General features: G+C 38.2%; 1 protein-coding gene across 1 annotated transcript in view; it reads left to right on the top strand.

The window, feature by feature from the left end:
* Nucleotides 1-2,372: 2,372 nt before the first annotated feature.
* The window catches only part of DNER (delta/notch like EGF repeat containing), a 133,762-nt gene continuing 121,774 nt past the window's right edge, over nucleotides 2,373-14,360 (top strand). Inside the window, exon 1 of the mRNA XM_024210846.2 lies at nucleotides 2,373-2,488. Within this exon, the coding sequence (XP_024066614.1) occupies nucleotides 2,458-2,488 (31 nt within the window). The 5' untranslated portion in view covers nucleotides 2,373-2,457. The remainder of the gene's footprint in view (nucleotides 2,489-14,360) is intronic.

The raw sequence follows: 14,360 nt of genomic DNA, 5'->3' as shown, positions 1-14,360 counted from the left end.
ACTTTTTCACACTGACAGTTGTGTAATTTTAATGAACGGAATTTGATTCCCTTGAAAGCCAAAATCTGATAGCATTGGCTGGGATGAAGCATAGGTGTACAGTATGAGCTTTCAAATAAGGATCTGCCAGTGTATCTCCCTTCTGGTTTGCAACATTCCTGCTGTTTTAGGCTAGGTTTCTCCTGAAAGAGCGCACTGACACCACTCTTGTGCTGCCATCTTGTGCTCTAGAATCACAGCTTTCATTTAAAAAAAAAAAAGTTTTGACTTATTTTGATGTTTGCAAAAAAGAGTGAAACTCTTGCAACTGTGTCTACCTTGAGTCTGCAGGGAGCCTGGAACAATGAGACTGAAAGGTGGGAACTGCCCGAATTGTCTCACTGAGTTGTTAATTCAGACACCCAGTGACGATGATGTAAATGTCAACATTGTTAATTATTTCATTCCCCATGAAAGCCTGTAAGAAAGGAGAGGTAAGATCACAGATCTGCACAGTCACTGATTAATGTCTCATTGTATGTGGGTGGGATTTGGAAGCATACTACCACTTTTCCCCTCAAATTAAGAAGGTACTAAGTAGAGCCCAGGAAGGAATCTGAGAAGCCAACCCTGAGGAGTCCAGTAGAGTCCATGGGAATATTAAAAACTCAGTGTGGGGTGCCCATCTCAAAGGAATCCAAGGAGCACACACAGTCATATGTTGATCATTTGTGATATCTACTATGAGCAAGCGTCTCACTTTGACAGTTGATGTGGGCAAAACTTGGAGGAGCACCACAACCTTTTTCCCAGTTCAGCCCCTGATAGGCACATACTTACACTGTTTACAAGCTGAAATACTCCAGTTTATCAACCACTTGAATTAATTTTCTTTATTTCACTGTACTCCCTATGTTAAAAGGCCTGTGTAGAACATGTGACCTGAATATATATTTATGTAAGAACAATCACTTTAGTAAACTTGCACTGATTTTGATCATGGAATTTGACCTAAATTGTGACATTCCTTGCTCTCATATTCAGGTTACCTGAAGTTGTTATTAGTGAGGGGCCTACCAGTTGGGATAAAAAAAAAATCCAAAGCTTTGTCCAAAATTTTATTCTTAAATAGTCCAGGTACAAGAGGGGATCTCTTCATGTGGATTACGTTCACACACCTCTGCTGTTCTTGGTTTCAGCTGAAAGCAAAATTGGGAGAGGCTGTTCTTACTGTATTTCTAGAATGGTTGAAATAGTTGAGGTAGCTGAAATCCTTCAAGAGAGCCTGATCTCAAGAGATTAGCAGCCCAATTTTAGGCAAGGGAGATTCAGACTAACTTCTGAACATTTGGATACTAAACTGTATAGAATGTTTGAAAGTTCTTTGGAAGTTCACTCAGTCCTAGTTGGGATTCTTCCATCTGTGAATTGATGCAGATGTCTGGAAAAGATTCATATTATACATGTACACAAGGGAGTGGAAAAAGTACACTAAAAGGAAGGGCAGATCCATAGAAACAAGTTATAAGCATGGTATTTACCTAAATAAAATTTAAAATCCTGTGGAACTGAGTGCATATATTGTAGTTGCTTCCAAGTGACTTTACCTTACTCAACCCTGGCTATTTCAGTAGATCAATGGTTCTCAACCAGGGATCCACGGACCCCTAGGGGTCGCAAGCAGGTTTCAGGGACCCCGCCAAGCAGCGCCAGCTTTAGATTCGCTGGGGCCCATGGCAGAAAAGCTGAAGCCCGGGGCCCAGAGCCCCGCCACATGGGGCTGAAGCCAGAGCAATGTAGCTTTGCAGGGGTCCCCGTGGTATGGAGCCCCAGACAATTCCCCTACTTTCTACCCCCTAATGCTGGCCCTGGCTTTTATATGCAGAAAACCAGTTATTGTAGCACAGGTGGGCCGTGGAGTTTTTATAGAATGCTGAGCATGGTACATGAATATGGATGCTGATTTTGTGCTATGTCAAGTTATATAAAGTGTTCATTGGACATGAAAATGGTTCTTTTAAATGATTAGAAATTAAGAATGCACATGATGTCTGCTTTCAAATATACCATTATTCAAACCCTACTGTTAAAGGATTTTGTATTGTGAATGTGCATGTATCCAACCTTACTGCAGTGAAAATTGCATGGTAATAAAAATATTTGTATTTTGATAATACAAATAGTGTGTTTGCATTAAATTAGCCTTTTTTTCTGATTGTATATTTGCTACAGTTGAGTCGTTCTTTTTTGTTGATTAATTTTGGTCCAGAATGATGTATTGTTTGATAAGACTGATTTTCTTCAATCTGACATGTAATTATTTTTATCCTTCATGTCTCTAGAATAAGGCAAGATGCCACGGCTTCTCTTATCCTGTTGTGGAAGGTTACAACAGTTGGATTTAAACAGTGCTCACTTATAGATGGTAGAAGCGTTACTCTCCTCCAGGCACTGGGTGGACTAGTTCTTTCTGAGGAAATGCTTGCATTAGGAAATAACTACTTTATTGGTGAGTTGTGCTAATGTTCTGGTCTCCTGATCTCCAGCCTTACACAAGAATCAATAATTTATGCAAAACTTAAAGAAATGTAGAGGCAGCTCTATTAATTTACCAGGGGCTTGAAGAACTAGATGTGATGGTAAGACTATATTTTAGAATTTTGTTAATACAAAGCAAATGAATGCTACCTGAAGCTGCAAAGTAGCACACATGTGGAACTATCAAATATGAACTCCAGTTAATGTTATTTGACCCATCTACTTCAGACACACAAAGGGTTTTTTAATACATTTTAATTTAACTAGGGTGCTTTTTGATAAATACTACAGTAAATGCCTCCAAATGTTAATATTCAAGGTGTTTCTTTGATCATTTGTTATATTATGGTACACTTTGAGAAAAGAATTTGTCTGAAATCAGTTAAATGAGTAAAATACCTAGAACACAATGTAAACTTCAAAATATATTAAAATGTAATGGGCAAGTCTGCTCTTCTCACACCCAATTACCCACCAATAACACTTGTGTCAAGGATTTATTCCTATGTAAATATGACACAAACACAGTATTGTTAGAACTCTCTTAATATACTGTAATATACTTCATTGAAAAATGAAAGACTAAATATCATGGGAGGAAGTGTGAAATGAAAATTGGTATACAGTTTAAATAAAGTATATGGAAAATAATATTGGTTTAAAGACATTCTTTAAGAATGGAGACTATAGATTTAATTATATCGGGCTTTGTGGACAGATGGTCTGTTGAAATTAGGTCATGAAATTGAAATCATAGTAATAACAGTACTTATTTGTTATAGTCTTGAAATACTTTACATTCCAAAATGAAGAAAAAGCTGCTACAAATTATTGCTGGGCTGCCCAGAGGGGGGGGGGGCAATTTGCCCCGGGCCCCACAGGGGCCCCCACAAGAATATAGTATTTTATAGTGTTGCAACTTTTTTTTATGGAAGGGGCCCCTGAAATTACTTTGCCCCAGACCCCCTGAATCCTCTGGGCGGCCCTGAATTATTGTTCAGTAATTTGTCATTTCTGAAACACAGGCTGCTTTGCAAATAAATATAAAACATCAAAAACACTTATGCAAAAATATTGGGCTGTGTTCTGAATGGATGTCCCTGCCAGAGAGAAGCCCAAATAAAGCAGAAATGCTGTTTCCACAGTGATAGGGGACAGTGTATTAGAGATCCTGTCGAGGGTTGTTAGTACAGCTACTTTCTCAGCAGCAGGTTTAATTTAATGGCATTTATTTTCTCCAAATGGGTTTCCAGTTATTTTACATTTTCCCCCTTGAGCTGAGATAAACACTTTCTCTTAAATCTCTTACATTTTAATTTTAATTTTTTTTTTTTTTTTTTGCATTTAATTTGCCAAAGTTAAAAGTTTCTCTCTGAGAGTAGTGCTAACATGGCATGACGTGGCAACTAACATAAGGTAAAATCCTAGTGAAGATAAGGCAGTTTGTAGTTTTTACACGTGATAGCAGGTCAAGGTAAAGTCTATGGGGGAATGTTTACCTCAATCTACTAACTTATGTTACAGCTACATTTGCCTTGTCTTTGATCTTGTGTTAGTTAACATGTGTTAGCTCACACAAGGTAAGAACGTACCTTTTTTCCTAGTGAAGACAAAGTTTACGTGCAGTTTGTAATAGAGGCTTCGGTCATCATGTTCATCATTACAAATTCTTCTTCTGTAACTTTTTCTTCCATCTACTGGAAATTTGTGATTTTTTTTAATCTTCTGATCCTAAAAAATATGTACAGAGCTTTCCAAACTCCTTAGTGCAGTTTTTTTAATAAAACCAAGAAATCACAATCATCTTGACTGATGTTAGAGGACACTATAATCACAAATTAGTATGGCATGGAGGAACATGGAGACTCAAGTAACAATGAAGTGATACCATGCATCGAGGGCTAATCAGTGTTTAGTAAAGAGGTATGCACAGTACATTTTTATTTAAATATTTTATTAAAAGACCCAAAATCTACTTAAATTCTTCATTTTAGTTTTATAATCTGCTGTGCGTTGGTAGCACTCTGAGTTTTACTTCAAAGAAAATAAATATAAAACATACTCCCTCCCTGTACCTTTTTCTATATATATATTGGAGCGAGGTGAGACTTCAAGGTTTTTATTTTCAGTATTCACAAAAAGTTCTACTGCATTTAAGCATCAAAATAGGGACATGGATGACTTTGCTGTATACAAAAAAGCAATGACTATAACAGCTACTTTGTTTGATGATACTTAAGCTGTAATACTCTTGAGCCAAGAGGTAATGTAGGATGATATAAGCATAATGCTACTTTCCTTCTAGGAATATATCAGTCAAATATTTGCTTTATATGTATTATATTTCTCAGAGAAATGTAGGGGTTGCACTGAACATTGTATTTTTTTCTGCATATTCAACTGAGTTTTTTGAAACTCTTCTTTCCTTAGTTAATCTTACTAAAAGAGATTTTATTGGCCTCTTATTTTTTCCTTTCTAATTTCTAATTAGAGATGTTATAGAAGAAAGGGAAGATGTGAGTAAGCTGAAGATCAAAGAAAAAGATTACATGAATCTCTCAAGTCACTTTCCCCAGTGTAGCCTCCAAGTTTATGCATCTTGGATCTTTAATTATTTCGTACAAGTCTTCCTGAATGTGGCAAAGACAAAACATTCAGGGAAATGTATTATTTGTTTTATGTACTGTCTCTTGGTGTCTAATTAACTAAATTAACATTTGTTGAAAGTTGTTTAGACACTACTGAAAGGAATCAGACAGGAGAAAGTAATCAAGTGATGCAGTGTGTAAACAATATTTATTGAGTGGAAGTCTCTAAGAATTACAAATAAATAAAACCTTTGAGATCATATTGTTTTACCATATACGAAAAGCAGCCCTATACCTCAGTCTGAATGACTTTTTGGGGATTGAATGGAACAGCAAAACGAGAAGGAATAAAAGTCTGCCACAGTGTGCCCTCTCTGTAGCATGATACTTGAATTTTGTTTCACAAAATGGATGCTGACTTTGCAAATAGTCAGATTCTTTAAAAAGTGCAGTGCGGAAATGAAGTCATAATGGTTCCATGGCTGTATAGACCACATTTGTTAAATTGCTACATTTACTTTATTAAAGCTGGGCCATCTTGAGAAGGGAAAGGGGTGCCAACTCCAATACTTACTGAAATCAGTTATTGTCAGAGCGTATACATTCCATAGCAATCTTATTAATACTGTCTTCCTTAAAGAATGATTTTAATGAGTTTTGAGTAAGATTCCATACCACAAACATGTGACTATCTTCTAACATTTTTCTTAGAGCCATTAATTAAGAAACATAAGATACATTTATTAGTCAGAAGGAATGAGTAACCTATTAAATACAACTTAGGCTTTGAAAAGAAAAAAGGTGCACTGGATGGGTCAGTGGTTTAGGAGTGGGACAGGACACTTTTTACTTCCAGGTTGCTGGCATAAAGCCAGGCTTGGCTGGTACTGACCATAAGATGCTGCCATTTTGTTGCAGCTCTGGCTCTGAGAAGCACTCTGTTGGGGGAGGAGCCCACTCATCATCCCTTTCAGGCTGCGTGTGGGGGTGAGGCAAAGGACGATTAAACCTCTTTTGCTGCAATAAGTTTTCTCTGCCACCCCCATCCTCTGGAGGCAAGACTTAGGGCAAACATATTGGTGTGTGATTGCTAATTGTATGTTATGTGGGTTCACCATTGAATTTTTATTTCTGTTTAGGTCAAGCCAGTATCGCATACAAATACCATATGTTCCAGTGTGTGAATATGGCAAAACTTTGGGAGCCTATGTAGTTTTTGCAGGGCATCAGTTTATTCTCCTGTTTTGCTTAGGGGTGGGAGGCCACAGTTCTAGGGGACAAATATATTGCTGGAGTCTAGCACAGTGGCAGCTTTATTCCTCTTTACGCCAGACATGTATCATGCTGGGCTTGGATGTTGGGTTGTGCCAATCAGGGCAATGATAGCTATATTAACCCTTTGCTGCAAAGACTATGTTCATCTCCCTCTTTTGTTTGTTTCCACTTTGGTTGGTTTGTTTGAATAAATGTATGGGCTGTATGCCCCTAGCTTTTGGGGTGTCTTTTTGGGGACCCCATGGACAATGACTTATCAATGGGCAAAAAAGTAAAGAAAACAATTAAAATATTGAAAACACATCACTTCTTCAAGTACCTGTGATCGAATGAAACAGCTGTCCAATTAACTTTAGATTTTCCTAAATATTCTTCTTTGGACAAAGACTATGCATGACAAATTTATGAGGAAAGGAGGGTTGTATTTTTTTGTTTTTTATTACAATGGTAGGAGGTTAAAGATGGGCTTACAGGATACATTTTTCACACTTTTAATGATGGAGTCACTAACGTGAGTTCATAATTAATTGGTCCCAGGTAAGGTTGACTCTCAGAGAAAGTAACATATGACTAGATGGAATGTATAACTGAAAATGTCATCAGAAAAAATCATCTGTTTAAATAGAAAGTGAAAACATTTACTGTAGGTGAAATTCTGGCCCCACTGAACTCAATGGGAATGTTGTCATTTGCTTCAGCGAGTCCAGAATTTCACACTATATGGTCCAAAGACCCTTGAAGTCAGTGGGAGATATTCATCTAAATTGGCAGGAGTATAGGGCCCTAATGTCCTACTATATTTACAAGATTCCTGAGCTTTATTAGATTAACTCAGGATCCTCAGCAGTATGTGATCATTAGTGTCACCAGAACTATGTCATCAATGAGGAGCTGCAAAAACTTAACCCAGTTCTGATCATATATCTACTCTGTATTGCAATATGTTATTTTATTGAAATCAGATGTAATGCATTTGACAAGGTGCTGAAAAATGTCATTACAATGGAATGCATAGTATAGTAACAGTTTGATAAATGGGTATTTAAACTGTGAAATTTCCATGATTGTTAATTGGAACTGCATAGTTAAGGCCTCGCAGACTGAGTTGAGAACTAAAAACACATTACTATACATTTTTCCTGGCAATCCTAGAACACCAGATATCCAGTCTCTCTCATGAAAGGGATAATACAGTAGTCCTAGTGCCATTTACATATATATCTGTTTCTATCTGACATGGTTGCAGGTTCCTTTGGTTTCCTTTTTGAGCTAATGAAGTATCTTTCTTGAGAATATTTAGTAAAATTTGCCTAGAAGAAGAAGAGAGGAAAAAAAAAACTGCTCTAACCACAGTTTTGTAATCCAGGTCTTACTAAATTAGCACTATGGAGACTGCTCCCATCTGACATGCTCCTTCTAGCTGGGCAAATTCCCTACATTGTGTGAAGCCCAGCTAGTTGTGGCAACTGTCTCATATGAGTAGAGTGTTGAGGTGAGCACTAGAATCACCCCCGTTAATTTTTAGCTTTTTATCTTTGAAGGATTTATAAACTTGCTCCTTACTGTGAATGAAAACATAAATCACAGTCATGCATTTCAAAATTATGGAAAGTTTTGCTGAATATAAAAGTGTTTAAAAACATTCAGATTTAAATGGCTATAGCTTTTTTACTTTGGCAAATAACATTTAATAGTCTAATTCTAGTAACATTTCTAGTATTTCCCAAGTCTAGCTTTCTTGACTTGGGAAATAAGAAAAATTGCAATGATTTGATGTTATATTGTTTTGATGATTTGGAAAATAGATAACGAAAGTGTGTAACGTACTTCATAGTTATCTGTTCAGTTGTAGTCAGTTTCCCAAAAGTGCTCATGATTGGGACATGGTATTGTAGAACATCCAATTGGCATTGAGGACTCCAGATTTTATTTTCAACTCTGCCTCTGATGTATTGGCTGCATTCATGTTAGCTGTTTTCCAGAAAAATGTCCCACTGTTGCTAATGCCAGTGCAGCTCCATCTCTGGTAACAAGGCTTCCCATGACTGCCAGCAAATGTAGCCATGTTGTCAAAACCTGCTTGTAATCAGTTTGCATGATATATGATAGTCAAACACTGCTGGCAGTCAGTGGCTTTTCTGTTCTAGCACCCCTACTGCCATTGTGTCCACTGATGGAGCTGCAGCAGTGTTAATGACAGTGTGAAATATATCAGAAAAAAGCCTAGTGCATAAGGATCTTGAGAAAGTCTCACCTTCTTTCCCTATCAGTAACACGGGGGAAGGGTTATTTATCTCACGTGGTTTGGGAGGCTTCATTAATATTTCTAAAGTACTGTATGAGACCTTCTGCACTAAAAGATGCTTGTCGAGTTTCATAAATTCCATAATAAGGCCCAACAAGGGGTCGGGGGGCTTTGTAGGTTGGCATAGGTATATTTGCTTTTCTTTAATTGTATGTTTTAAAAAAACAGACAGAAAAGAAAATTTGTAGACACATTTTTCCATTTCAGTATAGCTGAGATTGAGAATATCTTTCCCTTTAAAAGAAAAAAAAATTACAGGAATGTACTTAAAATACCATAGCTCAAATCAAGAAATTCTGAATTATCATTCAGTGCCAATAAAAGTTGATAGCCAGTGAACCAAGAGGCTTAGCATGTTTAGGATTGAATTTTATCCTCTGTTACCGTTTTAGCTGTCATTATACATAAATAAAATATGATTTAGAATTGTCATATTACTGAGGGCAGAACAATAAATCCTCTCAACATAATTTCCACTTGTAGCATCTATTGTTGTCTAGTATTTTGATTGTAGGGACTGAGTTAGGCCAGCAGTGTAATCTGACTTTGTCAGGTTGTAGAGCAATTTTAAATTAAAGCAATTTAATCAGCTGATTTTAAATAATAATTTAAATCACTTAATTTAAAAAAATAATTTAAATCCAGTTGAGACTTTGTGAAACTAATTTGAAAATTTGCGCTATTGCAAATGTAGATAAAAATTTATAATTAACTAAATTGTAAATTCTGTTGAATTTTTAAAATGCCACCGCTGACAGGATATCTTATTTTAATTTTGTTTGTTTTTATTATAGCAGTTTTGTAAAACATACAATAGGGAAAATTAATACCCTAACCCCGTAACCAACTGAACTTGTATGTAATTGCACACATCAATAATCATAATATCTTTAGTGGAGCTTCACGTGTGTACATGTTTGTAGCAGCAGGGCTAAAATTGTATTTTTATTTTAAAACTTTTCTCTTAATGGCATAAATCTTTGTCACTTCAAAACAATATTGCTGTAATGCTAATACTGAAAAGTTATTTAGACTTATAGTACATTAACAAAGTTATTGGGAATTTCTCTATACACACAGGGAAACATTTTCAAAAACTGGATCCCTAAATTAGGCTCCTAAATCCCTATTTTGGCACCATTGACCTTGATGAAAGCATTTTAGCTTTCTTGACTTGAGAAAGTTCAGTATATCAGAAAATGGTACTGGTTGGCTATTTGCTTATCAATTATGAGTTTGAGTGTTCTTACAGTAAGGATATTAATGAAGCCCTGAATTCTTTTTCAGCATAGATGATCACTTTAAATGTGATAGTTTTTAGAAATAAAATCTGTGCAGAGTCTGAAATTCTACTGATAATTAGGAAATTATTTAAGGAAACAAGCCCAAAACATTCAGTTTTTGTTATTGAAGACTATAAAGTCGGAAGAATGTAAAGAACTAGCAATGTGTAAGTAAAACAAATCTGATATAAATAAAAATATTAAATTAAAAATGCGATTTAAATTTTTAAAAAATAATCATGATTTTTATCCAACCTACTTTCTATCATGCAGTCTTATTTATGGCTAGTCTAAGTAGTACAGTAACTCTTCACTTAAAGTCATCCTGGTTAACGTTGTTACGTTGCTGATCAATTAGGGAACATGCTTGTTTAAAGTTGTGTAATGCTCCCTTCTAACATCGTATGGTAGCCACCTGCTTTGTCTACTGCTTGCAGGAAGAGCACCCTGTTGGAGCTAGCCGGTGGGGGCTTGGAACCAGGGTGGACCGGCAGCCCCCCATCAGCTCCCCGCTCCCCTAAGTTCCCTGTGCAGCAGATGCCCAGCAGGCTAGCAGTTGCAGCTGTCCCTCCCCCCACTGCCGTGTGCTGCTCCTGCCCTCTGCCTTGGAGCTGCTCCCTGAGACTACTGCTTGCTGTGCGGGGGGGGGGAGGGGGAGGGAAGGAAGAGGGGGGGCTAATGTCAGGGTGTCCCCCTCCCCCTGCTCCCTACTTACCCCATCTTCCATAGAGCATGGGGGACACACCAGGGCTCAGGAGGGAGGGAGATTGTAGCAGGTGCTGTCTCAGCAAGCTGATCTAATTAACAAGGCAGTGTACTTAAAGGGGAAATGCGCATATCTCCCTCCATTCCTGATGTCTTGTAGAGTGAGAGAGTTAACCCTTGAGGGCTCAGCCAATTGCTAGTTCATCATTTAGCAGTAAGGGAAATATCGCACCCTCTGACTCCTCCATCTCAACCAAGCTTCACAATTATCATCACTGTGTACCAGTATTAAATTGTTTGTTTAAAACTTATACTGTGTGTGTATGTGTGTGTGTGTGTGTGTGTGTGTGTGTGTAGTCTTTTGTCTAGTGAAAAAAATTTCCCTGGAACCTAACCCCCTCATTTACATTAATTCTTATGGGGAAATTGGATTTGCTTAACATCGTTTCGCTTAAAGTCACATTTTTCAGGAACATAACTACAACGTTAAGTGAGGAGTTACTGTAATTGGTTTTAAAATACGTACGTGTATGTACTAAGAAACAATGTGATAAGTACAATGAGAAGATATAATGGGAAAATGCATCAAAGGTCTGTTACAGACTTCCCTATTGTATGTGGTGAAAAATTTATACTTTTCTCCAGTATAAATAGAATTTTATTTATTTTTATAAATAAACTGAACTGTAACTTTTCTCGTGTGACCTTGGAAAAATATTATTTGAATTAGAAGTCATTAGGAATTCAGTAATAATTTAAAAAGATGCTTTGACTTATAAATCCCCAATGGAATGTAAATTTCTCATTTGTCTTGTACAAACAGCACAAAAACGCTTTATGACTAGTGATCTTAGTACTTAGCAATGAACATAACTGTAGTAACTAACAGCTTTCTATATTTAGTAATTTTAAATTCTTTCTAAGACTCTGTCTAAAATACTATAGCTAAACTCAGCCTAATTAGTTTTGCATTGGCAATCTCATATTGAAGGTGCATCACCAAATAGTGCTGTTTAAATGCTAGGGACAGATTATGCCAGGCCCTTATGCAGTCGCTTCATGGTTCTGCAAGAAGACTACTCCCTTTCTCTTACATGGCCAAAGGAAGACCCAATCATAGTTACAGTCCCTGCAATATAGTGGGCCCATGACCCTTCCCTCCCATTTTGCATATGCCCTTAAGGTGGGGCTCATGTGCAGTGGGGAGCACGCTGAACTGCATAAATAGGTGTAGCAGCGAGTATGCTTTCACCGTGTTCCATTTGGGGCATGCATTACCATACAGTTATGAATCACACGATCACATACTATTTCTCAGTAACAAAACTTTTAACAGCCTTCAATACACATGTTCAACATATGTATGCTATACAAACAGATTTTGTGAAAGTCATTCATTTGTAGGGTTACCATTCGTCCGGATTTTCCCAGACATGTCCGGCTTTTTGGGTTCAAAATAGCGTCCGGGGGGAAATTGTAAATAGCTACAAATGTCCGGGATTTCTCCCCCATGCAGAGCGCGGCAGGGCTACAGGAAATTCAGCCGCTCGCATGGGGCTGCGGCAACCAGAGCCCTTCCCCCGCAGCTTCAGATCAGCTGCCGGAGTCCAGCCCAGCCAATGTAGAGCTACTCCCCTTCCCTCCCTCCCTGCATTCTCAGATCGCCGGCCGGCTGGGCTGTTCGCATCGGGCCTTGGCAGCTCCTCCTCCTCCCCCCCTTCTCCTCCGCTCCAGCAGCACTGTGCGGGGGCAGGGACTGGGTTGTGTGTTGCGCTGGGGAACGCAGCCACGTGTTGGGCTCCGCGTGGTGCTCAACATGCTGTTCTGAGCGGCAGGGTAAGGGGGCCAGGGGGCTGGAGAAGGGGTAGGGGGTTTCTGGAGGGGGGCAGTCAAGGGAGAGAGAGTAGGGGGGATTGGATGGGTCAGGGGTTCGGGGGGGCTGTTGGGGTGGGGGTGTGGAAGGAGTGGGTGGGGGCGGGGCTAGAGCGGGGCTCCTGCCCAGTGTCCTCTTTTTTGATTGTGGAAATATGGTAACCCTATTCATTTGAGAAGTGCACAGTAGATTGTATTTACACAACATATTGCGCATGTAATGAAGTATATAATATACAGCAATAGTGAAAATTTTCTGCCACGTATAGTCATCCAAGTTTATCATGGTGACTTCTGTAGTTAAATGACACCTCATCTGAATTTTAAAGCATGCTTAATTTATCTCTATGAAAATTAGTAATGAGTCTGAACTAAAATCTCAGCTCTAAACACGCTTGTGAACTTTTGAGGGTTTGTATAAAAACTTTGTGGATTGGCTCTATCTGTGTGTGTTTTGTGCAGAAGCAACATTTAGCATTAAAAGTGCTCACCTGCCTTTGTAATGCCAGAAGGTTTCCACTCAGACATCTTTGCCCTGACCACTATTAATCTCCAGTCTCATGAATTTTAATTATCTGCTCTATTGATGGTCTCTGGGCCATTTAATGCACACAGTTATCGCTCTTCTTCATGCATTAGCTATTGGTAACCTCTAACATGGGTTAGAGACATATTATGCAGACAAAGTGAATATCTTTGGTACAAAAGAAAATTATATTAAAATAAACTGATAATGAAAGATAATCTGTAGCTATTTTGAAACTAATTACAACGATGAGGGGATCCTAATCTTTAATGTATCTGGTTGTGAGGGTTTCAGATTAGAAGAATAATTGCAATCTGTGTGTTTTAGGTCCAGTATATGTGCACCCTTAGAGGCATTCAGTGTTATTACACCTCATGCAGTGGAAAGATAATCATATTTCCATCTGAAGAATTCAATTTAGCTTAAGTTGATTTTTTACTGAGAAGTAAAATTGAAATAGGACAATTTTATTTTACAATAAGAGTGTCTGTCTACACACAGACTTGCACCAAAATAACAAAGAGAGTAAATTAAAACAGTTTTAGTTATTTCAGTGCAAGACCATAGCCTGGTTATTGGTGAATTCAGTGCATTGTGCTTAAGTAAATAGAATTTTCGTTTTTATTATTGCAGTTCACCTTTAAGGACTTATTTGTACAAACACAACTGAGTGTTGTGCTTACAGCAGGGAGGATTCCACTTGGGTTTAGGCCCTACACCAGCCTTGCAGAAAATTGTCACCCAGCAAAGAAAAACCAATGGCTGGCCCATTCCAGCTGATTTGGGCTCCCAGGGCTTGAACTGCAGGGCTGTTTCATTGCTGTGTAGACTTCTGGGTCAGGCTGGAGACTGGGCTCTGGGACCCTTCCATCTCACAGGGTCCTAGAGCCTGGGCTCCAGCCCAAGCCCAGACATCTACCCAGCAGTGAAACAGCCCTACAGTCTGAGCCCCGTGAACCCAAGTCGGCTGGCACAGCCCAGCCGCAGATTTCTTGTTGCTGTGTAGACATACCCTCAGGTAACAGTAGCAACAGCAGCAGAATGTGAACTACATTATTCATTCAATTCAACGAGGTGTTAATTTCAAGGACTGTTTTTAAATGATAGCTTTATAAGCCAAGAAGGAAACATGAAGCTGAAATAAAAGAAACTTTTAAATCCTTTTGTGCTGCTGCAATATACCACCCTTGTGTTCTGGCAGCAAATCTTCAACAGACTGTTTATGAAAATATAATATAATATATAGGGCCTCCTCTTTCAAGCATTAAACTGTAATTACTTTGGCCTAG

This window comes from Terrapene carolina, unplaced genomic scaffold, assembly GCF_002925995.2.
Source record: "Terrapene carolina triunguis isolate 2854851 unplaced genomic scaffold, T_m_triunguis-2.0 Scaffold88, whole genome shotgun sequence".
NCBI classification, from domain to species: domain Eukaryota; kingdom Metazoa; phylum Chordata; order Testudines; family Emydidae; genus Terrapene; species Terrapene triunguis.
This window is presented reverse-complemented; position numbering and strand designations above follow the sequence as displayed.